Source organism: Fistularia commersonii, chromosome 19 (genome assembly GCF_037954325.1).
Source record: "Fistularia commersonii isolate RoL2024-O1a breed Wild chromosome 19, RoL_Fcom_v1.0, whole genome shotgun sequence".
NCBI lineage: Eukaryota > Metazoa > Chordata > Actinopteri > Syngnathiformes > Fistulariidae > Fistularia > Fistularia commersonii.
The window spans coordinates 12750647-12776886 of record NC_141302.1 but is presented as its reverse complement, the minus strand read 5'-3'; the positions used below and the strand labels follow the sequence as shown (position 1 = coordinate 12776886).

Genomic DNA, 26240 nt, shown 5'->3' with positions numbered 1-26240 from the left:
TTCCTGCTGGAGATTTCTGGACTCAAACCACGACAAGGAAGATGTTTGTAGAAGCTGTTTGATCTCTGGGGTGTGTGTGTGTGTGTGTGAGATCAGCACAAACACACACGCACATACTCCCCGAATGTGTTGTGTTCCACCCGCTTCCAGGAAGGAGAACATCCAGCAGCAACGCCCGGACAAGACCCTGGCAGCCATGTGACCCGGCTCAGGAGGATCTGGGATAGTGCAATCCAGAAGATCCAGGAGCTCCGGGTAAACAAAGCCTGGCCCCGGGGCCAAGACCTTCTGGCAGCTCTGCTTTCTGAGTCAACACACGGAGCAGGATCTCAGAGGTTCCACGGGATGGAGGTGCCGGAGATGCGGTTCTCCACCCAGGCGCTGGAGAACTCAACACACAGAGTCCTTGTAATGGAACCTGTCTGGTTTCAGGTTCCGCTCCAGTGGTAACCTGGGTTCTCCATGTGTCGTCCAACAAGGTTTCCTCTCACAAAGCCACAGGCTTGACACGTTTTTACAGAACAGAATGTTCTATGCGTTCTTATATGTTATTACACTGTTATTACACCCCTATTAATCAGTGTACTTTTTATAAGAGAAAGGCTAACCTTCATCTGATTGAGTGAAAGGGTAGTCAACCGAAATTAGGTGAAGTCATTGACAGGAAGTGACCTGATTCACAGGAAATTAAATAATTTGACGAAATAAGAACCACGGGAAATTAGTGAAAACTAGCAGCAGGAAAAGATGGAGGTTGTTTCACGGTGGGGGAGTGGCCTCTGAGAAAGGGGGCGGGGCCAAGTCTGACAGGCAGACCAGTCACAATGTTTTATAGGAGACAGTGGAGCGCGCGCCTGTGTGTGTGTGTGTATGTGTGTGAATGTGTGTGTATTTCCAGGCCGGGGGCGTGGCGCCATGTTTTCCCCGTCGGCCTGGGATGCCTTCAGGATGAGGTGATGGGACGGCCCCGCTGGTCCAGGACCTTCTGCTGCAGGCGTCCTGTTGTCCAAGGCTTAGAAGACAAAGACGCGTATCTGAATGATCTACTATACATGGAACGTCATGTTCTTCAGCCTTCTGGAACCTGAGCCGTTTTATGTAACACCTTATTGAGGTCAGGAGGTGTTTCAGGCGATAACAGGGGGTCAGAGGTCACCCATTCGCTATCAGGGGGCAAAGCCAATCACAGCCAGCACCAGGGCAGGGGGCGGGATTAACCCGGAAAGGTCTGCTGTCAATCAACACAACGTTCACCCTCTCATTTACACCGACAGACACTTTTGAGCCTATAATGAATCTGAGGAACCCAGGAAGGAGAAAAAGAAGAACCAAGGCATGGGAGTCCACTCTGATACCGTTTATATCCACCAGTCCTGACCTCAGGCCAGGGAACGTCGCCATGCTAATGTTAGCGAGCTCACATCCAGCTGGCTAACATCCAGCCTGCTAACTGATGCTAATAGCATATCCATCGACCTTCTCAGCAGAACCCATGACGACAAGGGGAACAAAAGGAGGAACGGACTGAGGCGACCCTGACAGGAAGTAGCCTAGACTAGCAGGTATGAAGCTAATAAAGCGAAAGGCGAACAAGCTAAAAAAAACAGTTAATCCTGCGTCCAACTATGACATCATCAACGCCACGGGGGCAGATCATGTGTGTGTGTGTGTGTGTGTGTGTGTGTGTGTGTGTGGGAGGGTATTGGGGAGCATTAAAACATTCATATCCTCTTAACGAGCCTTTAGCATTGGAGGCTAAACCTGTAAATGTTAGCAGTTACAGTTAGCCTCTGTCACAAAATATGCTAACTGTTAGCTCATTGCACAGGAAGCAGGCAGTTTGTGTATCTGTCAGGTGTGTGTGTATTAGACATGTGTCTGTCAAACCTGTGTGTGTGTGTATATGTGATTGTGTGTGTGGTTGTGTCAGGTCTATGTGTGTATCCAGTGAGTAAGTGTGTGTCCATTGTATATGTTTGTGTGTCTGTGTATATATCAGGTGTGTGTGTCCTGTGTGTATGTGTCAGGTATTTGTGTATCAGCTGTGTGTATATATTAGGTTTTCATGTGTCTGTGTGCATGCGTGTTCATTTCATAGGTGTGTCTCTGTGTGTGTTTCAGGTATGTGTGTGTGCCTGTGTCAGGTGTGTTTGTATGTGTGTGTCAGGTGTGTATGTTTCCCACCTCTGCAGACGAAGCACTTGATATGGAAGTGTCTGTTCTGCACCCTGAGTGCCTCCCCCCTGCAGGGGGCGCCGCAGGTGTGGCAAGGGATGGGCCCGCCCCCCCGCCCTGCCGCCGGCTGCTGGACAGGGCTATGGAGGGCCTGCTGCTGGAACACTGCAAACACACACAGACACACACACACACACACACACACACACACAGATCATGAAAGTGCACAGTCACAAATGAAAAGGTTTAGAAACAAATGCTTCTTTAAAAATCCCCTCATGATCTGATGTCCCTGAACGTCTCACCGCATTCTCTCCGGCTGTGAGCTCACCCCCACACCGGACACACACGCACACACACACACCATTGACATTGTGCAGCAGATAATAGGCTTGTTGTTGTTCAGCGGCCGGTCGGACCGGTTCCATTGGGCGTCCTCACCGACATTAATTGGCGAGCAGAGTTTATCAAGTGAGTTAGTCTATTGGGGAGCGGGGGGGGGGGGGGGTCTGAAGGGGGAAGCACATGGGAAACTGCAAGGACTCCCCCTCCAGCACTAAGACACCCATTCTTATTACATAGCTATAACACTGTTATTACAACAAGTGAACAAGTGTGTGTGTGTGTGTGTGTGTGTGTGTGTGTGTGTGTATGTGTGCGTGGTGCGTGTGTGAGTGTGTGTGTTCAGCTGTTATTACACAATCAAATACAGCAGGCTTTTACTCAGCATTAATTATCTGAGACATTAGATAGTGAACTTCCTTCATTTCTGTTTTCCACTCATCGGGCTATATGCGTTGGGAAATCATCTCCTTCTATTTTACTTTATAATGTTTCAATCCTTTTTATGCATATGATACATACTTGAAATCATATTTGAAGAAACTGAACACTTTTTGAACCTGAAAATTTAATTACATGTAATTAGAGTTATTACATAGCTATTACACAGTAATAAGTTGTAACGCAGTTATTACCTAAGGCGTCGTTAAACAATTGATCTGCTTAGATACCAAATAAAGAAAATGTTGGAATCGATTCCTTCATTTATGAATTACTCCGCGAGTTGAGCTTCTGTTCGATCTACGTTCTGGTCCCTAGGCGATGGGGTTTCCACAGTGAGGACAACTAGAACGTGAGAACCCTGGTCAAACGTGAGGGGGAACCACGTGGCTCCTCCTGAGATGCCGCAGTGAAGCACCTCCTAAAAATAGTCCCCCCCCCGCCAGCCCCTGGGGGTCCTGTGGTGCCTGGATACATTCCCGGAGCGTACCATCTGCAGACCAGGGCGAGGTGTGACCTTGGACTCACGTTCTCCCCAATGCTAATGCTAATGTTAACATTTGAATAGAACCGAGCTAACCTGCTAAGCAGAACACTGACTTCCTCTTCAGGTGTCAGTCCTGGTGCTGATCCCCCTCCGAGCTAGGACGACCTGTGCCCCCCCCCCTTACAACTTTTATTGGTAGCCTTTGTGAAGATAAACTTCGGCTGCATGAGGCTCCGCCCCCTCTCAACCTGAGACCTTGCTCCCCCACATTTCTATTGGCTGTTAATTTCAGTTAAAACAGATAAAAATTACAGTAATGGTTTTTTTTTTCTGCAAGTGATCTCAGATCATAATTATACTATTGATAACAAAAATTAATCACCAATGACATTTCAATTTTTATATGCATTTATAGTCTAGATGCAAAATTATTTCAAATCAGTTGTTATTGTTAAAGATAAAACATTAACTTGTCAAAAGTCCTGATAGTAATTTCCAAAATTTTAGAAAGGGTCAGGTTACTTGATTATAATCCTATATTATTCGTCATACCATCACAAACTACGAATAGACTACCAGGTGAGGTTGGAGTGTGTTAACCACCTGGCTAATGTTCCCTAAGGTTAGCTAAACAAAAAGCTACTTCAACTATCAAAGAAACTATCGCAAATTGCAGGTCGCAAATACAAGCTACCAATTAACTACCAAGACATTTCCAACAGCTGCTAGGCATTAGCCTGGTAGCTAATGTCTAATGGAGCCAACTTTAGCTTACTCCATTAGCTAAAGTTAGCTTAACAAAAAGCAATGTCAACTACCCAACAAATAACCAATATCAGAAGTTCCAAAAAAAACAAGCCACTGATAAACTACCTGGTCAGGTCTGACCTCGGCTCAGGTGTTAGCTACCAGGCTCATCCAGGGAATAGCATAATTAGCTTGAACAAAGAGCAACTTCAACTACACCAAAAAATAAAATCAGCAAAACTCTGCAAAAATCAACAAAAATCTGCGAAAATCTGCAAAAATCTGCAAAAATCTCAAGTATGACAGACAACAAGCTACCAATAAACTACCAGGGCAATTCCAACAGCGGTTAGGGTGTTATCAATCAGGCTTATCAAGGAGTTAGCTAAAGTTAGCTTGACAAAAAGAATACACCAACTATCCAACAAACTGCCAAAATCAGATGTTACAAGGAATACAAACCACTGATAAACTACCTGGTCAGGTCTGACAGCCACTGGGTCACGAGCTACCGGGCTAATCCAGGAGTTAGTTAAAGTTAGTGTCACAAAACAGCAACGTCAACTACCCGAAAAACTGAAATCATCAGCAAAAATCAGCGAAAACTCTAGGTATAGCTTGCAGGCTAAATCAGACGTTAGCTAAGGTTAGCTAAACAAAAAGCAACTTCAAACTAACAAAATCAGGAGAAACAAAGACAAAAAAACGACCAATAAACTACAAAGTCAGGTCTGACAGGGGCTGGGGCGCTAGCTACCAGGCTAATCCAAGGGTTAGCTAAAGTTAGCGACCAAAACTCAACTTCACTTCCCAACAAATATCCAGGAGAACTTGGAAGACCATCCAAAAACACAGCAGAGATCCTGCAGGAAATTGGGAGGAGGTGCCTTGTGATTGACAGGTCAGAACTGAGCTTCTGACTGGGTCAAACGGTGTGGTGGGCGGGGCTTAGACGATTCGGCACTGACACGAGGTCACCCTCCACTCATTCGGGTGGGTTTGGCCACTTCCTGTCTGGAGTTGGCCCCGCCTCCCATCCATGTGACATTTGATTGACAGCCGTGCCTCAACTAGACTCCTTCCTGATGTTTAGTCATCACCTATCTGGCATCTACATCCACTTCCTGTCGCCGAGTGAACGCCACAAATGTTCCCCAGAAACACATTAGGCCTGCTGAGGTTTCTCCAGGACAGATGGCGTGTTTGCAGGGATTACTGAACGCCACTGCGTCTGTCACACATAAACACGCACGGGCTGCTGGCGGGGAGGAGGTCATGTGACCGGCGCCCGTCGGCCCCCTGTCATGGTTGTCGGCGTGCGCTGCCAAACCAAAGGGGCGCGAATTCTCGCACCATCCCCGTGTGATGTCGCTCACATTCGGTTTCCGGGGTAACGCTGATGGGAGATGTCATTAATGAGTCAGCGCCTCCGTCCCCCGTCGAAGGAAGCCGCCCTGATGAACTGACTGTGTTTAAAGACAGGTAATCACTAATTACTATGTAATTATTGATATTACTAATATTAGATATACAATAACAATAAACCATCAATTTCATTCAATGTTAATACACTGTTTTATGTAATATCTTGTTTTATATAATTACTTAAATGTATAATGTTATTATATATTATGTTATATAATGTTATTACTATGTAATTATGTTTTCTTAGGTTGTTACTCATCCTTTGCCAATTACTTGGTTATTATGATGTGATTACGGTATATATGACATTACGTAATTATTTATCTATGCAGAAACTTTTCTTATGTAATTTCTTGATTTTTGTTTAATTTTAGCTGATATTTCACTGATTTTGAGGTCATATTAGGGGGTTTTATTGATCGATTAATTGACTGATTGGTAATTTTGAATTGTGTTTCTTTATATATAATAAAAAGTGTCAAATGTGACCTCATTTATATTCATAGCTAATTATATTTCATTTTATTTCATAATATTTAACACTTATAATGGTGCCTGGGCAGCATTAAGATGAAGATATTCCCTCTTCCTCCTGATGTTCAACTACTTCAGTCTAATAAAGTCCATTTTGATGGACCTGAGTTCCTCCCTGAGGATGAGGAGGAGCCGGAAGAGTTAAAGAAATGACTGTGTATTCAGTATGCAGTACTGAGTACTCAGTATGCAGTACTGAGTACACAGTATTGGGACATGGGAGGAATTTCCTCTCCTTGTCGCCGCCGGGGACCACAACAGTCCAACTGTCCCATTGCCAAGGGACGTCTGCCTGGTTGCCAAGGTTTGTCTGTCCCGTTGCCAGGGACGTCAACAACATGTCACCCTCCCCTCACCCCCCATTAATACCGTACAGAACGTGCAATCCTGGGGGGGGGGGGGGGTTACGTAACAGGAGGTTGAAGTGCACTTCACACACACACACACACACACACACACACACACACACACACACACACACACTCTTGTCGCCTTCCACAGTTGGAAGGGTAATTACTGTGTAATAACCATGTAATAGCACTGGATGAGACCCCCGGCCGCTTCCGCCCCCCACGCCTCCCCTTCGGCAGGTGCACGCCACGCTCCCGCGTCCTTGCTGGCAGCTGATTGGTCGGGATGTTACCTTGCTCCTCGGGCATCGCGCTCCTCTCTCCCCTCCTCGGGAGTGGTGACCCCCTCCCTCCTTTTGACGCTGTTTCAAACCGGGCAGGTGGTCGATCAGACTCTGGCGTTGGTGTTCGGCGGCGGCAAAACAAGCATGCGAGCGCTCTGCCCGTCACTATCTGAGGAAGGAGCCAGAGGTCATGTGACTCCTCCCCCCTCGCTCGCCCCCTCCCCTTCCCCTCGCCTCCCTCTCTCTCTCCAGTTATTCCAGCTATCTGTCCGTTATATATAGCAGCTGGGGTAAGCGACCCCCCCCCGCCACCACTGTCTGGGGCAGTGGACCTGCAACGCCGCGCCCTGATTGGCTACTGATCACCCCCCACATGCAATCAGTAATCAATAATATCAGATCTATCGATCGGTCATAATCAATAATATCCCGTCTTTAGGGGAGTTGGAATCTGGGAGGGGCTGATCTAGTGGAGAGGTGATTGATCGGTCCAGGGCAAGCTGATCGGCTTCAACCCCTGGTTACAACTGGAGCTGATACGTAATCGATAACGGGGAGTCGGGATCCTCGTCAAAGCTGGCGCTGATCGGATCAGGTTTTGATTACAGGAACTGATTGATTCATTGATCTAAATCACTGATTGCGTATCCTTTCAATTGTTTACAGGACCTGATTGATTTATTGATTGATCGATTAATCAGCCAATCGATTACGGAGTCCATCTTGGACACGGTTGCCACAGTAACTTGGCTGGTCCAAACCTGCCCCTGCTAGCCGGCTGTTTTCTGTTGCTATGCTAGCAAAACAAATAGCGATGTTGTCATCCATCATGCTACGGGGGGAGAGGGGTGATATTGGATCCCCGACAGGAAGTGTGTGTGTGTGTGTGTGTGTGTGTGAGCCTGGTTTCCTCCTGATAAGGACGAGACACAACGATACAGGAAGTGACAACTGGAGGTGTGTGTATGGGGAGGAAGAGTGTTCTCAGGGTCAACTTCTGACCAATCAGCTTTGAGCAGTGGACCTCCTCAAGGAGACAATCTGGGTCACATGACCCGCCAGGAGCCAATCACATCCTGGCCTTCCCTGGGTCCTTGCCTCACTCCTTTCCCTTTATTCCTTTCCTTACATTGTGGCTTTTCCTTCTCTCCGCCCCTCCTTTCCTTTCCTTTTCCTTCCGTTTCCTCTTCTTTCCTTACCTCCCCTGCTTTCCTTTCCTTCTTTCCTCTCATTCTCTTCTCACTTCTCCACCTGTCCAATCCTTCCTTCTTCCCTTCCCTGTTTTCTTTCCTTTCGGTTCCTGTTCACTTCCTCCCCCCCCGTGTCGCAGTAGGTCTAATCCCAACCACTGCCGTCTCCACCTCCCAGCATCAGGGTGGTTCTGTTGCCAGGACGACAGCAGCTGATGGATGGGGGGGGGGGGCGTTGTTTGTCTCTCTGACAGCTTGCACTTTGCAGAGGAGCTGCCTCTCTCTCTCTCACACACACACACACACACACACAGAAAGTGACTGGGTGAATAATTGATCAAGGTCCATTGATCTTTGCTCCTCATACCGCCAACCCATGCAGGTTCAAAGTCCAACATCCCATAATGCATGGTGGCGGCAGAGGGAGCCTCCACCCGAACGGCGACTCTTGCCGGTCGCCGCGGTAACCGGGCTGAGGACCAGACCTGGTACCTGGATGGGGTGCCGAGTCATTGCTCTCAAATCTGAGCCATCTCCAGTGGAGCCCCCTGGTGAGAGTACTCTCGACACAAGAAGTACACAGAGTACTCACCCATACAGGAAGTACTTGGAGGACTCATCCTCCTAGAAGTAGTTTGAGTGCTTACTGACACGTGAAATACTTGGAGTACATGCTGACATGTGAGGTACTTGGAGTACTCGCTGACACACAAAGTATTTGGAGCACTCATCCTCACAGGGATTACTCAGTGTACTTATCCAAAAAGGAGCTACTTGGACTACTTGCTAACGCAGGATATACTTGGAGTACCTGTCAATACAGGAATTCTTGGAGTACTCCCTGACAGATGACATACTTGGAATACTCATTACTTACACAGAAAGTACTTGGTGTACTCACCAACATAAGAAGTACTTCTCCACATATGGAGTGCTTAGAGTACTCATCCACACAGACGGTACTTGGGAGTACTCATCCACACAGGAAGTACTCAGAGTACTCGCCCACAAATGCAGTACTTGGAGTACTCTTCCAGACACGCACTACTTGGAGTACTCATCCACACATGCAGTACTTGTGGAAGTGAGTCGGCCCTACTCTGATTTGGAAGGTGTCCAGTGTGCTGTTGTCCAAAAGGGGGCGTGGCCTTCACCTCAGCCAATCAAAATGCTCCCTCTCACCGGCATTTAAATGTCACACCATCAGATCTCCTGCTACTCCACCACCTTCTGCTAGTCCACCTCTTGATGCTCCGCCCCCTCTTGCCCCACCTCCCCTTTAGTTTAAGTGAAACAAACAAATGGAGTGAAGATTTGACGAAAAGTGTTTCATCTTCTGCTTTATAGCTCAATCTGTGTGTGTGTGTGTGTGTGTGTGTGTGTGTGTGATGTCATAGCACACGCCCACCTTCAAAGGGCCCGGTGGTGACAAGGAGCAGGGAAATGTCACGGGCCCACGCCACATTTCAGGCGCGCACGAGTGAGTGTGTTTGTGTGTGTGTGTGTGTGTGTGTGTGTGTGTGTGTGTGTGTGTGTGTGTGTGTGTGTCTCTTTAGTCTCCACAAAATCACAACCAGAACCAGATTGGAGTGAAAACAAGCAGGAACCTCTTTGAGACTAACAGCTAACCGCCATCTATCACTAACTATTACTAATTATAACTAACTGCCAGGATGACCAACTAAATAGCAGGGAAGCAGTGAAGTACCAGAATGTTCCAGGAACAGAAGAGGCCGTGAAGGGATGAACACAAAGTTGTAAGATAATTCTAGAACAAACACACACACACACACACACACACACACACACACACACACACACACACACACACACACACACACACACACACACTGGTCATTTTGGTTTCTTCAAGTCAGGACTTTGTTCCTGCTGGTTAATAACGTGGTGACAAACGTGTAATAAACGGGTTATCACTCGCTCATTACCGTGTTATTACTGTGTAATAAAACAATAATTTCCATGTTATTACTGTGTAAAATAAACACAGTAAACATGGTCTCCGGGCTGGAGCCGGTCGTGCGTCCTGTCCTCCGGGTGTTTGATCAGCGGCATCTCAAGTGTTTGATTTCTACCTCATTAAACGCAGATACAGGATGCGCGTGCGCGTGCGCGCGATTCAACGTGCAAAAAAACAACCCCTCCACCCCACCCCAACTCCCTGCGGGGGACAAAGGCGTCAGTGCCCCCCCCCCCCCCCCCCTCACACACACACACACACACACACATCTCCAGTACCGGTTACACCTGACATCAGCGTGCACGCGCTCGTGACCGCAAATACCGAGACACCTGCGCTGTAACGGCGGAGCCCCCCCCCCTTCTCCCCCCGTGCCCCCGCTGCGGGATCTTACCGGTGCTGCTCATGATGCTTCCTCCGTCGGGTCACGCGTACGGGAACGGCTCACGACACCCGGAGCCGCAGAGTGCGCGCTTCGCCGGTGGAACCGGGTCGGTTCCGGTGGTTCCTGCGGGAGCCGCGGTGCTGAGGTCACGGTCCCGCATCCACTGCGGCGCAGCGATGCCTCCGCTCGGCCGCGGAGACGGGAGGGGGCGGGGGGGGGCGGGGTGGGCGGGGCGTCAGGCGCACTGCGCAGGCGCGGGTCCGTCGAGCGCCGTAGCGGAAGCGGTGAAGAGCTTCCGGCGGTGGGCTTCAAAATAAAAGCCTCGTCGAGAGAGTCGTGACAGAAATGACACAGACGAGCGACTTCACGGCGATACGTCATTCTGACATCACTTCCGATGGAGGTACGAATTTTTTTAAGATATATTCGGAATGTCAGAAAACTCACTACTGGTGAAAATACTACGAATACTATTGCTACAACTACTATTAATACCGAATAGATTCTTCCAACTGCTCCTCTCCAAGGGGCGTTTCAGGGGCCTGCAGACCAAAACCAGCAGGTTCAGGAATAGCTTCTTCCCCACAGCTGTCACCCGCTTCTCTGAAGTCACTCCGTAGGTGATCTTCACCACCCTCTTATTCTCCCCAGCACCTGATCGCACCACCCCACTCAACTCTGTAGCAATCTGCATTTCTCATAACTGGAAGCTGCCTGTCTGGTTACATGATTTATACTTGTACATTCTGTAATATTGTGTATATTCTGTATAACTGTTCATATAGCATCTCAATATTATCCCCTTTGTAGAGGTACTGTATAAGACATCTGTATATTTATGTTCCATCTGTACATTGCCATCTGTAAATCATACTAATCACTACCTATTTGTACATAATCTGCACATGACTATTATCCACCATACTTACATTAGCTGTATATATTCTGCTCATATCTTAGCCACCTGTACTTGCACTAGAAAACATGCATTTATTCTGGAAATACTGAACATTCTACAGTCCAGAATTCTATAGTATAGTTTCAAATGCATATTCTATGTATAGAATCTATCCATATGCACTTCTGTTTTTTCCACTTCTGATTAGATGCTAACTGCATTTTGTTATGCTGTATCCTAACATGTGTAATGACAATAAAGTTGAATCTAATCTAATCTACTATTGCTACATGGACTACTCATACTAATACTAGGTCAGCATGCAATTACCAGCACCATCAATATTACTATTATTATTATTATTATTATTATTATTAACAACAACACAAAAAAAATCACAGCAACAACATCAATATACATCAATATACAAATAACTGTATTTTATTTCTAAAATGTTTTTGTATTTTTGTAAATTTCACACCCATTTTCACTTTTTTGTTATTTTTATTTGTGTCAGAGGTATCTGTAATTTGAAAGATATCTGGATTGTATTGTATGATGGTTTAAATAAAGAGCATTTTAAGTCCTTCATTGAAATCACACCCTTCTGAGATGTATTAAAGTATTACTTTTTTATAATAATAAACAATTGGGAGGAAAAAAAGGTTTCTAAAAATACAAAATAAAAAGTGAATGAAATAACTGAAGTCATTAAAAGTTTTAAGTCGTGATTTTTGGTTTATTTCTTTTAGATTGTTTCTTCACATAAGTGAACAATAAAACCGTAATATCTACTTGGGTAAAAGATATCAAATAACTAAACACAGAAAATAAAGCTAATAATTGCTAGATGAATAACTTAGACTCAAACGTGAATAATGTAAGATATATAACTCTTAGACACGTCTTTTCTAATAATTTTCAAATGTGCTGGAGGGGTACTGAGAATGGAAGTTGACGTGTCTGGTAAAACCCGTCGAAATCCGTGCTTATTTATTATTTTAACTTAAAAAACATTTTCTTGACGCTAAAATCTCGTACTTCCGGTTAAATCCCGTTAGCTTGTCTCTGCTGCGCTCGCCGTCCATCGCGGGGCGCCCTCGCGCGCAACAGAACCGGATGTTGAGGGACTTGTAGTCTTTAAACCCGGAAGTGACATGTCGAAGACAACAAAATAAACAAGATAAACTCATATTAATTTTAATTTAAATTATTACATTTGTGACTTAACTTCAAATACGATATTTCATTATGAAATATAATGAACGTAAACTTCACAGACATCTCACAGGGTGGACTTCAGCATCATCTACAGCAGAACCCTCATTCAGATCCCCTTCATCTACAGAGAATTTTGTGTGTGTGTGTGGGGGGGGGGGGGGCTCAATGTCTCTATATGAAGTGTGAATCCTTTTCTTCCTCTTCTCCTGTGGGCTTGTCTGTTCAGGGGTCGCCACAGCGAATCGACTTTCCCCATCTAACCCTACTCTCTGTATCCTCCTCTCTCACACCAACTAACTTCATATCTTCTCTCACTACGTCCATAAATCTTCTCTTTGAGTAAAGGTGGTGGCTTAAGGTTCCTACTCATATTGTATTTTAACATTAATAAGAGTCCTGTGTAGTTATCAGAGTTCCCTAAACAGATTATAATTGTACAGGAAAAAGATATATGTACACAATCTCTCACCACATAGATCCTTATTTTATAGAGACTGGTTTGAGAAAAATATATGGTCAGTCACTGACTTAATGGGTGGCGATGGTAACCTATTAAACCACGAACAGTTCTGTAGGAACAAATTCACTGAGTTATGTAACGCACCGCCCGAGAGTTTGCGTTTCTTCCCAAAAACATTCTGACTCACCAAACGATACAACCATGACTGCACTCACTATCAATCCAGGGAACTCTAATTCCGGACAGGAAATTCAATAAAGCGGTTTACAGAAAATTTGTTCCCTGGACATCAAAATAAAAATGACATTTTAAATACATTTGATAAGGAATCAGTCAGTGAATTAAGAGCAATGTATCTCTGTCGACCGTTACCCCCTAAGGAAAAAGAAACTTTAAATATTATAAATATAAATATCATATAATATTGTATATATTATATATCTAAATGATAATTTACAGCTACCAGTGCAAAGACTGACTGAGGCTATGCTTCAAGACTGAAAATAATAACTGTACATATTGTGAAAATAATATTGAAACTACTGACCATATATTTTTCTCATGCGTTAAAGTACATTGTTTCTGGATTGAAGCTCAAAAATGGATGAAAGAAAGGTTTCCATCATCACCAGTTGCTCTCTTGGAAGACGACATAACATTTGGTTTTCTTTTTGAAAACAAAAGAGTGTCATGCTATTTTGTGTGTAGCCAAGATCTTCATACGTAAAAAAAGAATGTAAAAATGTCCCCCCAATGTCACTTTCTTTAAAAATTATTTTGAATTATCTAAAAACTTCCCTAAAAGTTGTGAAAATAATTAAAACCCCCAAAATATATTGTCTCATGAGTGACATTCCCTTTGATTAATTTTACAAAATGCACTTGCCACCCCTGCAAAAAAAAAAAAAAAAAAACGACCTAAAATTCAAGTAATTAGTTGTCATTGCTGTATGCTTGAATTGTGTTGTCTTTTGCCTGATTGTTTCTCCGTGCTTTCTAAATTCAATAAATTGAAGAAAAAAAAAAGTTATGGTTTACGTGCAAAAATGACCTGTAAGGCATCATAATGAGCCATCTCCTCCACAGAACACCTCTGGCTTCGGTGGTATTGCAATAACACAAAAAGAATATGACATTATCTTTAATGCTTTCCCACGGGATGTCTTCCAACTATTTATTGGCTTATAACAGAGCGTCATATATAAAGTCCGAACTGTATGTTTTTTGGGTCAGTGTTGATGTTACAAAGGACGAAAGGAAGGAAATGCCCCAATAAATACATTATAATTCTTTTGGTGGGTGTAACTGCTCCTACAGCTAAAGTTTTTTGGTCTTCTCTCTATAATGATTTAGATTGGAATGAAATATGATTAGTCGATTAGTAATTCTGTCCAAACAATAAGATCAAGGAAGTATCTTTCAAAATAACACACAAAATATATCTAGCAAAAAACATTAGAAAGATTAAGGATTGATATTGATGACTCTTGTAATTTCTGTGGAATAAATCAAAAATCTATTTTACATTTATCGTATTATTGCTTGTTCTCACAAATATTCAGGTTAAATGTACAAGCCTTTATCGAGAGAATAACTGGATTCTGTGTAGCTGCATATATATTTATGTGTTTGTCTCCGCTTGATGTTCGATGGAATTTATCCATGTTTGCTTGTTTGTTTATATGTTTTGTCTGTTTAAACTTTAAGTTCAATAAAGTAAAAAAAAATTGAAAATGTATTTGTCCGCGGCACGGAAGTGACGTCATATCAACGCGACAGGCTCCGCGGAAGCAGCCGCCGAGTCCATCGGCTTCTCTGAGCGCCTACAACCTGCCCGTCATGGACGAAACCCCCGCGGCGGAGGACAGCGGCCCGGGAGTGGAGGTGGTCCTTACCGGGACCGGAAAGACAGCGCCATGTTGTCCGCACGGTGAGTCTGCAACCGGAAGTCAGCCACACGCGCACGTGCCGGTGTTTACATGGAGATGGGTTCTGGAAAGATCCGGAAAGGAGCCTGGAAGGTCCGGAAAAGGTCGCGGAACACCCCCCGGTTTCTCGCGGGGTCTTTTCCCGTCTGAGTCCCGATTGGACGAGTTCCCTTTGGGAAAGTTTAAACACCTGGAACGGTAACGTCGTTGCAAACAACCACTTCCGGTAGTCGAGGACTTAAGCCCCGCCCACTGATGCTAGCAAGCGTCTGTTTCCGGGTCCTATATGACAGGCTTCACGGTAATTGGTTGATTCCTGCTGCGTGTGTGTGTCTGTGTGTGTATATGTGTGTGTGTGTGTGTGTGTGTGTGTGTGTGTGTGTCAGGCCCGACCCTGCTCTTCCAGAAGAACTGCAAAGGAGCAGGGAACGGCAGAAGGTTCTATGCCTGCTCTGCCTGCAGGGACAGGAAGGACTGCAGCTTCTTCCAGTGGGAGGATGAGGAGGTTGGTTTCTCACTCTCTGCTAGAACCTTCTACATGTAGAACTTGCATGACACGGAAGCTCCACTAGAACATCCAGTACAACGGGCCTGCAACCCTACCTAGGTGTCGGAGGCCCGGCTAGCGGCCCGGGAGGCGGAGAAGGTCTTGAAGAGGGCGGCCTTCAGTCCTGAGCAGCTGCACCAGAGGTCAGAGGTCATGACATGCAGTCAGGAGCGAGGAGCCTCTTCACAATAACGTACACTCAACTACTTCCTGTCTGCACCCCCTGCAGGCTCCGGCAGTTCCTCCTACTCCTGCCGGAGCAGAGGCTCTTCTGCCAGGACTGCCAGGTTCTTGTCCTGCCTGCGGAGCTGGGAGACCACGCCCCCCATGTGCACACCTGTGTTGGCGCCGCCCAGCTGCGGCGGCCCAGCCGGCTACTGCGACCACTGGACAACAAGAAGAGCAATGCCCAGTACCTGTTCGCCGAACGCACCTGCCAATTCCTACTGGCAGCACTGGAGCGTCTGGGCTACAACAAGGTGCTCTGCGTGGGGACGCCCAGGTGAGGACGCCGTCCACCCAGCATCACACGTTTCACACATAGACACGGCGTCCTAAAGCACGCACATTTTAATGGAAAATGTTATGGGCTTTTATTCCTGGTTTGATTCCTGGCTCCTCCTAGTGTGTCAAAGTGTTGTTGAGCAAGACACTGAACCCCTAACCGCTGGTGGATGGCACCTTACTGCCCATGGTTTCATCCATGATAGGTTCATTGCTGAGAACAAATTTCCCCACGGGGATTGATAAAAGATAAATCACTATTATTATCATTATTATTAAGGGAAAGTTGTTTTTCAATTTCTTTATTTAAAAGAAAATCCCATCTTAAAATTTCATTGACATGTACCGGTAATAATGTAACATCTCTAACAAGCATGCTAATGGGTACATGGGGTTTACAGGTATGTAAAAGAAAGTCATTGGCTGCAGAGATGTTGGCTGTTTCATGTTTCATGTCCTACAATGCACTGGGAGAGTCAACATTGCCGCTGAGAGGGGCTTATCGACATTAAAACAAACAAAACGCATTCAGCACGTACAGGAAAAAGTGGAACCAGGCGTTCCCTTCTGGAGCCTCTACCCAAAGCAGGAGGTTTGGGGGTCAAAGGTAAGGGGGCAGGGTGTCCTGTCCTGCCGCCATGCAGGCTAATATTGAGTGGGTGCTAATGTCTCTGCAGGCTCCATGAGATGATCAAGCTGAGGAACCTGGAGGCAGAGCACCAGCCGATGAGTAGTCTCCTGATGGACATCGATTTCAGGTTGGTTTCCTCTTGGTTCCGTTGAGCTCATGGTTTTGCTCATGGCTGAGGAACCTTCCTGTACTCAACGGTAGTTGTATCCGCACTCGCCGTTCTCAGATCGTAGAACCCAAACTTTGTGGCACCACGGAAACAGCAGGAGGCATGATGGAGATGCCCCAGGTGCAGGAACCCTGACAGGAAGCGGGATTTGGATTTCGCTTTTGGTTCACAGCCTTCTGAAGGGGTGTTTTGGGGCGGGGCCTGTAGAGCCCATCATATCTGATTGGTCCATAAGTGCGCAGCATGTCTTCAACCTTTGTGTCATTTCCTATGAGATGATGAGGTCAATCTCTTCTGTGGTACTTTCCAAGGTATCTACGCACCCTGTTTTTAGTATGTGATAGTACTGGGGAAGGTAATGTGGAGGTTTGTGGAGTCTGGGTCATCTTCTGCTGTACCCTGCTGGGCTGGAGATGCACTTCAGCCTCTTGTTTCTCCTTTGTCCCCCTGTGAGTTTTGTAGCTTTGGTTGGAGTTCAGGGCCGGAGGTGCAGGTGGTTGGGCCACTCACAGTCCTCGGGGGGTCGCAGGAAGCGAACGGCAGGGTACAGCGGCTCGGTGAACTGGTGGTGGGCTCTGTCGAAAACGGCAGTCACTGCGGCGGAGAACCTCTGCAGAACTGACATGCTGTCTGCGTCGTAGAACGTCAGCTGACCCCGGTCGTAGTCGACCCACACACCAACCTTTCCCGGTGCAGAGACGGCACCATGACACGCCACATTGCGGTCGTTGTGCCAGGTGGAAAGCTGCCCGCTTCGGAGCTCCACGCACCAGGAGTTCCTATTGCGGCCCAGTTTGGCGCCCTTGTCGCGGCCCTTCCTGGCCATGCTGCCGTAGGCCACGCCCACAGCCCAGGCGGCGCAACAGCGTACGTCCACCTCCCAGTAGCTTCGACCGGCTCTGATGGGAGACGTGCCCAGGGCGCAGCACACCTTGTCAAACTGCAGGGGGTGCTCCGGGTCCGAGCTGGCGGAGCCGGAGAATAACAAGCCTCGCCCCTCTGAGGTCACGGCTATCTGGCCGTGACAGGTGTGCCTGTCCATCACCACGGCGGACAAGTCTGCAATGACAAGTAAAGATGTCACTTGAGGACACCTGCATCAACTAGCTAGCCCAAAGGAGCTTATTGCTAGCTTAAAGTAATATCATGGTTGTTACACAAATCTTCAGGCATCCGATTGACTTTTAGATCATTTATGCTTGCTCATGTGGAACTGTTGGATGATGACCAGGTGATGGGGAGCCGCCACCTGACCAGATCCAGACTCCGATGTTTCACGTGGAGACTTCCAGAGCTCCTAAACCTGAAAGGCTGCCTCATTCCCCCTCAAACATCATCATCACCATCTTCATCTTTTTACCGAGCAGTCGGGTCTTCCTCTTCAACTGGGCCCGTAGGCCGGTGGAGACGGAGGACAGCAACCTCAGGAGCTTCTCAAACCTTTCCCTTCTCAGGCCGATCTGCTCCTCGGAGGCGTCGGCCTTCTTGGCACTGGGGGGAGGAGACGTGATGAAGACAGAAAAGGCGGCGGGGACGGCGCTGAGAAGATTCCCATTCTCACCTCACGTCCTCAGATGAGCCCTTGAGAGAGACCAACTGAGTTAGCGCTAGCTAGCTGATAGCTTGTTAGCTAGCAGAGTAACCAGCGGCGGTTTGATCTCACCTGCTCTTCATCGGTGTTGTCTTGAGTCCTCCTCAGCCCCCTCTGGGTACTGCTGATGCTCTGGCAGACTTTGTCCATGTGCTGGCCCCAGTCCTTCAGGACCTGATCCAGTTTGGCCCGGGTGTTTCGGAGGTCCAGTTCCAGGGAGTCCAGGACTGCCTGCTGGTCCTGGTTCAGGGCCAGGTGCATGCACTCGAAGCTCTCGCGAACCTGCTGCTTCATGGCCTCTGTCCGTTTCTTAGGGGGGGGAGTCAGCAGAGGGTCAGCAGGGCCACAGCGGAGAATGTCCTAGCTCAACGCATGTAGCTAAGGAGCTAATATGGATGCTAGCAGAGGAGGACTCAAAGGTTCTTTTTCTGTCAAACCGGATCTGGAAGGTGGAACCTGTTGTCTGCATCGTGTGACCAATTAGCTTCTCACATCCATCTGTTCTACTCTCACGAGCTAATAGTTAGCAAATAGTCAGGGCTACGCTGGGTGAGGGTCCATACTCACGGCTAGATCGGCCCGGCGTTTCTTCAGAGACTGGATGTGGGCCTCAGTCCTGGACCTCTCCGCCTGCAGCTCCTCCAGACGCTGGGACAACTGCTCCTGCAGGCGAACAAGATGGCCTCCACTTCAGCTTGACCCTGTGAGCAGTTTCGTCCACTTCCAGAAAGCATGGAAGAAACCTGTCCCGGTCTGCAGACTTAAAGCACTGGGTTTACTAGCTTCCTGCTATTTGATTTCTATGTGCCAACTTTCTGCTAATTGGTTTACCTTCTTCCTAACCTCCTGCTAATTAGCTAATTGGTATAGTTATCTTCTTGCTAACTCACTGCTACTAGGTTTAAGTTATCTTGTGGATAACTTCATGCTAATTTGTTTTGTCATCTTCTTGCTTGTTTCCAGCTGATTTGTTGCCTTCTCGCTAGCTTTGAGGGTTTCATTTATTTTTTTGCTAACTTCCTAATAATTGGCTATATCGTTTTGCTAAGTTCCTCCTAATTTGTTTTTTTCTTGTTCTTGTTAACCTTCCACTGATTTGTTTTGTTCTTGCTAACTTCTTGCTAATTGTGTTGTTATTTTCTAACCTCCTGCTAATTAGTTCTGGCCTTTTTGCTAACTTGCTGCTTATTGGACTCATTTTCTTCCCACAAAAATCCCGCTAATTGGGTTTGCTATCTTTGTTGCAGTCTTAGATCTGTTCTTCATGTGTTGCCTTCATGTCTGCCTCAAACCCAAAGGCAATTTCCTCAGCGTCCCCCGATTCTCTCTAGCTTGCTGCAAGGACCCTCTTCCAGTCTGTAAGGCTAGCTGGTTACCCGAGCCAGTTAAGAATCAGCCGCTACAAAGCTGGCAGTAGTTTTGTGCGCAGATACTTCCTGGTGGAGTTTGTCATGTGACTCCTCTCTGCTGTCAATCACACCTGCACTGTGGTTACCTGGGAGGGCGGCTCCGCCTGGACCTGCCTCCTCCGGAGGCGTGGTGACCGTGGAAACGGCTCCACCACCCGGTCCTGGTTTGAGTCGAGTGGCACGAAGCTAAGCCCGTCCTGTAGCACTGCGGGGGGGCCTGCAGGGGGCGGAGGTGCTGAAGTAGCCTTACCTGCAGGGGGCGCCACTTCCTCCATTTCTGTGGAGGGAAGTGACGATGAAGTATTTCTGTTGTACTGGTTATAATCCAGTTATTACAACCTTATCACACAAGAAGTACATATTTAGCTCCCCACCCTGCAATCTGACAAGTACTACATCTGCAATCCCATGACATTACTGTCAGTTTTGCAGTACTAAAGCAATACTACCGTAGTATTGAATGTACTCACCCCCTTGTTTACTCCAATTTTATCCTTACACTCGTTTTTGCAGTATTGATACTTCACCTCCACAGTATACCTTCTCATCCTGGCAGTCATGACGATTTTCACAATTCAGTGCAACAATGCTACTCCATATAGGATTCTAGTACAACGTTAATACTGCGTTATTACATCTAAATACGCGTAGTACCACCGCTATGATCTCAGAACGGCCTATTCACATACTGTTACTACTCTATTACAATGTTATTACTGCGTTATCACACTGCCTGAGCCCCCACCTGAGAACACCTGGTGGATCTCCTCGCTGTGGAAAAAAAAACCCGGTGGATCTCCTTGCCATGCACGTCCTCCTCTGGAGGACTCCTATAAGAGGTCCCCACGCCGCCGTCCCTGAAGAATGTGTGCTAGGTGTGGCGAGGGGTGTGGCCTTCGCAAGCCTCGACCTGAGGTGCTCGCTTGCAACCTGCCTGGGGATTGCTAGGATATGTGGTGCTAAGACAAGGTGTGTGTGTGTGTGTGTGTGTGTGTGTGTGTGTGTGTGGTCTCCAGGTACGCTCAATTCTACGGCCCAGACGAGTTCTGTCACTACAACATGTTCAATCACCATTGCTTTCAAGGGGAGGTGAGCATGCGCACACACGTATAATTGTCTAACCCATCAGAAATGTAGACACCAACTTCTCATTCATTGTCCACCTGGAGATAAAGCCCAGAAGTGCCGTGATGGTCTTCTCACTGCATCAGTGTGTGTGTGTGTGTGTGTGCGGGTGCAGGCATCCCTGTCGGTGCTGCGGTCCTTCCTCAGACAGGTGGAGAAGGAGCGGGTGGTGCTGGTGGCCGACCCGCCATTTGGCGGCCTGGTGACGCCGCTGGCCCACAGCCTGTCAATCATCTCCCAGATGTGGCAGGAAGAGCAGCAGCAGGACGCCGGTCAGTTCTGACCTGGCTCTGCCCAGGGGTCGCTCCTGGGAATCATCGTGCTAATGCTATCCACGTTAATAGTATATATTCCTTCCTCACATTGAGATGGGTTTCAGTCTTTTGTGTGTGTGTGTGTGTGTGTGTTTGCCGCAGGTGATGGCGTCGTCGCTGAGATGCCCCTGATCTGGATCTTTCCATACTTCTTCGAACCTCGTATCCTGGCGTGCCTCCCCTCCCTAGTCATGCTGGACTATCAGGTACTGTCAATCAAACCTGCAATCAGACACACACACACACACACACACAGGTGCAGTGTGTTGCTGTCAATCAGCCGCCAAACACAGACAGAATCCGTCATGAGCCGCCCTCCACCTGTCAGTCAGTCAGTTGATTGGCAGTTGGACAGTGGGTTATCTGGCAACCCGGGCGTCATGGTTACCCAGGGTACACCCTGGCCTGTCATGTGACCTCTGGCTCCCCAACCCCCCCCCAGGTGGACTACGACAACCATCCCCTGTACAAACACGGGAGGATGGGCAGGAAGCAGTCACCCGTCAGGCTCTTCACCAACATCCCTGCCAAAGACTTTGTCCTGCCAGAGGATGAGGGTTACAGGTACGCTGGCCCACCTTCAGGGAAAGTCTGTTAATCCTTAAACACGCCACAATAGCTAGCAGTAAGAAGGACTCCCTTGCTGCCCCTTGAATGCCTCTCCATCAGTGAGTGGTACTTCATTTCAGAACAGTAGGACTCTGGTACTCTTCGGAGACTCTGGTACACTTTAGAGACTTGTGCTCTTTGGAAACTGTAGTACTCTTTGACAATAGTGATAGTATTTGAAGTACTGCATGGCGGTTTCTGTCACCGCTGGCAACCCTGAACATGTTGGTTCTCCCCTTCCAGATTCTGTCCCATCTGCAAGCGCTACGTCTCCGCCCTCAACAAACACTGCTCCAAATGCAACACCTGCCCCTCCAAGGTACTGGACTCGTCGGGCGGTGGGCAGGGATAAGGACAGCGAGTAGAAAGATTACAACTATCAGACAACTGGCTTTCCCATGTAGATGTGAACTGGAGAACCCAGGATGAAAAACAATTTATGTATCCCATAGTGCCAAGTACTTTCCTAGAATTTATTTAAATTCATTCCTGGTGTTGCTGTTGTTGCTCCGCCCAAAAGCGCACAATGTGGTGCTGATTCTGGAGACTCTGTGGAGGAGTGTGCACATTCACAGATGATGTGATGAAATATATACACTATATATACCTATCCTCTGAATCCTTAGTGGGACTTCTTCCAGAAGGTTTTTCATTGGTCAGTTTGTTTTGGTGTATCCAAGGAGATTTCCAAACACAACGATGTTAGAAAACATGTCGCAGAAGCAGGAAGTCGAAGCAGGCGGAGTGAATGTAGGTTCATCCCAGGCTCCGCCTCTAGGGGGCAGGACATTAGTGTGTGTGTCAGACGGCGTTGGGCTTTAACCCTACCCCTGTGTGTGTGTGTGTGTGTGTGTGTTGCAGGACGGGCGTGAGTGGAAGCACTGCTCCACCTGTCAGAAGTGTGTGAAACCCTGTAAGTATGGAGACACTGTCCCTGGTGCCTCTAAAGGCCACCCACTCTTAACGCCATGTCCCTCCTCCCAGCGTGGCGTCACTGTAAGTCATGCGGTCGCTGCAGCCTGCCAGACCACCCCTGCAACCTGGACCCCAACCTGCAGGGCTGCTTCAGCTGTGGCAGCCTGCAGCACAAACGCCGGGCCTGCCCCCTCACCAGAACCAGGTGTGTGGTTGGATGATTGACAGGTGACCTATCCCGGTTGAGGTCCCGCCCCTCCGTCCCATGAGCAGGACATGAATGGATAAAACCTGGCTGACTCACTTGTGTGTTTGCAGACGTCCTCCAGGCCCTTCCCACTACCCCCAAGTCAAGGCTAAAGTAAAGAAGAAGAATAAGAAGAAGAAGGCCGGCGCCCCGATTATCGCGTAGGAACTGCCCCCCAGTCTGAAGTTCTAATAGTTCAATAAAGATTAGGAGTATTCTTGTGTCACTGGTATGTATTGGGGTACTTAGTATGCTTGGATGACTTGGATTATTGATATGACCTAACTTCTATTACTAGGATGACTTGGAAAAGTTGGTATGCTTGTATTACTTGTATGACTGACATTATTGCGATGACTTGGAGAGCTGGACTAGACTTGGAGTACTGGTACGCTTCTATTACTGGGATGTATTGGGGTACTCGGTATGCTTGTGGTACTAGGATTACTTGGATTATTGATATGACCTTAAATTGATTAGTGGTATGACTTGGAGTACTTGGTATGCTTGTATTACTGGTATGACTGAGATTATCGGGATGATTTGGAGAACAGAAACCACTTGCCTTGGAGTACTGGTATGCTAGTATTACTGGGATGTATTGGGGTACTTGAAATGCTTGGACTACTAGAATGAACTGGATTATTGATATGACCTTACATTGATTACTGGGATGACTTGACTTAGATGACCGGGACTTTGATGACTTGATAATCTTGGATTACTAATGTGACTATGGATTACTGATATACTTATATAACTCGGGTGACTTGACGTGGAGTACTGGTATGCTTGTATTACTGGGATGACAGTTTGGATTACTTTGTAGGGTCTTGTCAACAATCGTTCACCACACATCCCGCTGTGGCCACTAGGGGGCGGAATAACATCACTAACATGTCTCTCAGTTGTCATGGTAGCCAGCACCTAATCCATGACAGTTTACATCAGTCCCATCCATCCCATAATGAGTCCACAGGAACAAACATCAGAAAAGCCGTTGGAAAGACAAAAACAAAAAACGTGTGTGTGTGTGTGTGCATGTGCGCGACAACCCCCTTCATGTTAACTATCAGACACCAGGGGGCAGCAAAGGGTTGCAGGGCCAAGTGACCTGGTTATCTGTGTGCGTGTGTGTGTGTGTGTCTGTGTGTGTGTGTGTGTGTGTGTGTGACCCAGTAAAAATGAGAGGAACCTGAAGGTCAGCTGATAGTTTTCTGGAGGTTCATGTCCCGTGATGTTTGAGTTGCATTCCCAGATAGGGATCTTCTGGAAGGTTCCCAGAAGAACAGGGTCACATGAGTCCGCTGCCCTTATTTGGGCGGGTTTGGTCCCAAATGCGAAAGAAACCGAGATCAAGAGAGATCTCCGTGACCTGGATGAAGATGGAGGGCAGTCACGTGATGAGCTACCTTCTCCCTGATATCCATACCAACACTTTCTCTTGTGGACTCTGAGGGGAAACTGTCTGTGGAACAGTGACCGAGCTGCAGGATCTCAGGGGCGAATCCGGATCCTAATGGAGACATTGCTTAATGGTACCACAATGTTTTAAAATTGTACCACAATGTTGCAAAATTTCAAGAAAACATTGTTTAATAACCTTTTAAAAGTTTCACAATTTCAAAAAAATGTGGCTAAATAACCTTTAAAAGTTGGAAAAACAAAACTTTCTGCATTTTATGAAAATGTTTTCTAAAGTTGAAAAAAACTACCAAAACTTTGTTTGAAAGTTACAGAAATTCATGAAAATGTGTCAAAATCACATGGAATTTGTGACGTTACACCTGAAAGTACACAAAAAGTCTCAAAATTTCATTCAGTTTGAAAAAAATATACAAATGCTTCACAAATTCAGGAAAATGTTTTTAAATTTTGTAGACAACTTCAAGCAAAACCACATGAAACGTTGCAAAATATCCCATACAAGTTGCTGAATTAAAAACATTTCTTAATTAAAAAAACTCATGTTAGAAAATTGAAAAATTTAATGAAAATTTTGCAGAGTCACGTAAAAGCTGAAATTATACAAATAGTATATAAGTCACAAAAATGTTTCTAAATCGCATGGGAAATTTCAAGCTAAGGTTGAAAGGCTGCAAAATCACCTAAAACTTAGCAAAAATAAACAATACATTTCATAGTCACTCCAAATGTGCTCAATTTCCCGTCATGTTGCAAAATTGCACATAGAAATGTAAAATCACTTGGAAAAGTTTGTAATTCTTCCAATAGGCTCAGAAAAGTGAAGCCCGGCACCCACGGCGCCTGAAAAGCGACTACTTTGATGTGCTGACATGCAGCTGAGGAACCTGAAACTCCGGTTCTCTGTTTCGTTGAGGTCCAGGGAGGTGGGGCTTAGCCTGAGTGACATTGTTTTTCTATGTTTGTGGATTCAGTTTCAGTGAAGAAATATGTTTTTACAGTAATTCCTAATCCCCCTTATTACTGTGTAATTACAGTGTAATTGCACATGTTTTGGAACAGAGGCCTTTTTGTAAGAACAGCTGTGTAACATGACAGAGCGCTGTGTTTCAGAGGCAGGTGTCTGATGGGGGGGGCAGCTGAAAGGGTTGTTTCATCTGGGCTCAGCTAAAAAAAGGGGGGGGGGGTGAGGAGAAGCTGAAAGGAGAGGTTGTCGGTTCCATCTCTGTCTCTGCTCCCCAACTGACCTTTGAAGCCCAGCTCTTTTCACCAAAACACTTTAATCCTGCTGGAGCAGTGAGCCACCTGCACACACACACACACACACACACACACACACACACTCAGTAAGTGTTTCATTTTGCAGCAGAACGCCGCCTTCACCCGTTCATCTGATATGTTCTAGAGGCGAGACGGAGACGGAACCCCAAACAGAACAAACTTTCCCCAACCGGTGAGTCCAGAACCCGATCAATACTGTTGATTGGTTTGGCGTTGATCAATTCCATCAGGGGGACCTCCAAGGGTCAGCTATCAATCACAGGCTCAGCTGTCAATCATCCAACCTTTCCGATTTATGGACAATTCAAAATCTTCAGTGAATTATGGAGAGAACCCACGAGGAGAACGTTTAGATCCCTGGTAGGAGAACGTGGAGAACCTAGATTGGAGAGCATGGAAAGAACATAGAGAGAACCCTAGCGGGAGAACATGGAGAACACTCAAGTAGGATAACCTGGAGAACCTACATGGAGAACCAGGAACCTGCTGCCACCCTGCTGTCCATACAGCAACACATAGAAGGTAAATAGAGGAGGAGAAGAAAGAGGTCCATCCCACTTGGGACCTCCACGTCTTCTCATCCAGCTGTTTCCTTTCTGCTCCTCTGCTCAGCTGTTTGGACCAGGAG

The 26240-nt window shown here is 46.8% G+C and overlaps 3 protein-coding genes across 12 annotated transcripts in view; 1 reads left to right on the top strand and 2 right to left on the bottom strand.

The window, feature by feature from the left end:
* Positions 1-10548, bottom strand: part of ablim2 (actin binding LIM protein family, member 2) — a 31113-nt gene extending 20565 nt beyond the window's left edge. For 7 of the 10 annotated variants that reach the window (XR_015107527.1, XR_015107528.1, XR_015107530.1 and 4 more), the window contains exons 1-2: positions 6795-6986; positions 2185-2340 (exon numbers count right to left, since the gene is read on the bottom strand). Coding sequence is in view for 1 of the 10 variants with exons in the window: in XM_086165192.1 (XP_086021318.1) it covers positions 2185-2340; positions 6795-6810 (172 nt within the window). In the remaining 9 variants the exon portion in view is untranslated. Of the gene's footprint in view, positions 1-2184; positions 2341-6794; positions 6987-10347 lie in introns of those variants that run through there. The other 3 variants (XR_015107532.1, XR_015107526.1, XR_015107534.1) reach the window with 3 other exon arrangements.
* A 4138-nt stretch (positions 10549-14686) lies between these two features.
* Positions 14687-23121, top strand: zcchc4 (zinc finger, CCHC domain containing 4). The gene is made up of 13 exons (XM_086165520.1): positions 14687-14847; positions 15232-15350; positions 15453-15535; positions 15622-15894; positions 16574-16654; positions 20713-20785; positions 20937-21093; positions 21238-21341; positions 21578-21699; positions 21988-22063; positions 22606-22657; positions 22729-22864; positions 22978-23121. Exons 1-13 carry the CDS (start codon positions 14757-14759, stop codon positions 23069-23071), a joined length of 1461 nt encoding a protein of 486 aa, XP_086021646.1. The 5' UTR covers positions 14687-14756; the 3' UTR covers positions 23072-23121.
* LOC147223781 (E3 ubiquitin-protein ligase TRIM62) lies at positions 16220-20680 on the bottom strand. Its single transcript, XM_086165521.1, has 7 exons — positions 20442-20680; positions 19783-19973; positions 18855-18950; positions 18360-18596; positions 18258-18277; positions 18057-18187; positions 16220-17755 (listed from the first exon to the last, which is right to left on the bottom strand). Exons 2-7 carry the CDS (start codon positions 19969-19971, stop codon positions 17172-17174), a joined length of 1257 nt encoding a protein of 418 aa, XP_086021647.1. The 5' UTR covers positions 19972-19973; positions 20442-20680; the 3' UTR covers positions 16220-17171.
* Positions 23122-26240: the final 3119 nt, after the last annotated feature.

Coding starts and splice junctions, on each gene's coding strand:
- zcchc4 (XM_086165520.1), top strand. CDS start 14,757: ATGGACGAAACCCCCGCGGCGGAGGACAGCGGCCCGGGAGTGGAGGTG. Junction 21,342..21,577: donor TAGTCATGCTGGACTATCAG/GTACTGTCAATC, acceptor ACCCCCCCCCAG/GTGGACTACGACAACCATCC. Junction 22,865..22,977: donor TGCCCCCTCACCAGAACCAG/GTGTGTGGTTGG, acceptor GTGTGTTTGCAG/ACGTCCTCCAGGCCCTTCCC.
- LOC147223781 (XM_086165521.1), bottom strand. CDS start 19,971: ATGGAGGAAGTGGCGCCCCCTGCAGGTAAGGCTACTTCAGCACCTCCG. Junction 18,597..18,854: donor AACGCCGGGCCGATCTAGCC/GTGAGTATGGAC, acceptor CCCCCCCCTAAG/AAACGGACAGAGGCCATGAA. Junction 17,756..18,056: donor GAGGAAGACCCGACTGCTCG/GTAAAAAGATGA, acceptor TTGTCATTGCAG/ACTTGTCCGCCGTGGTGATG.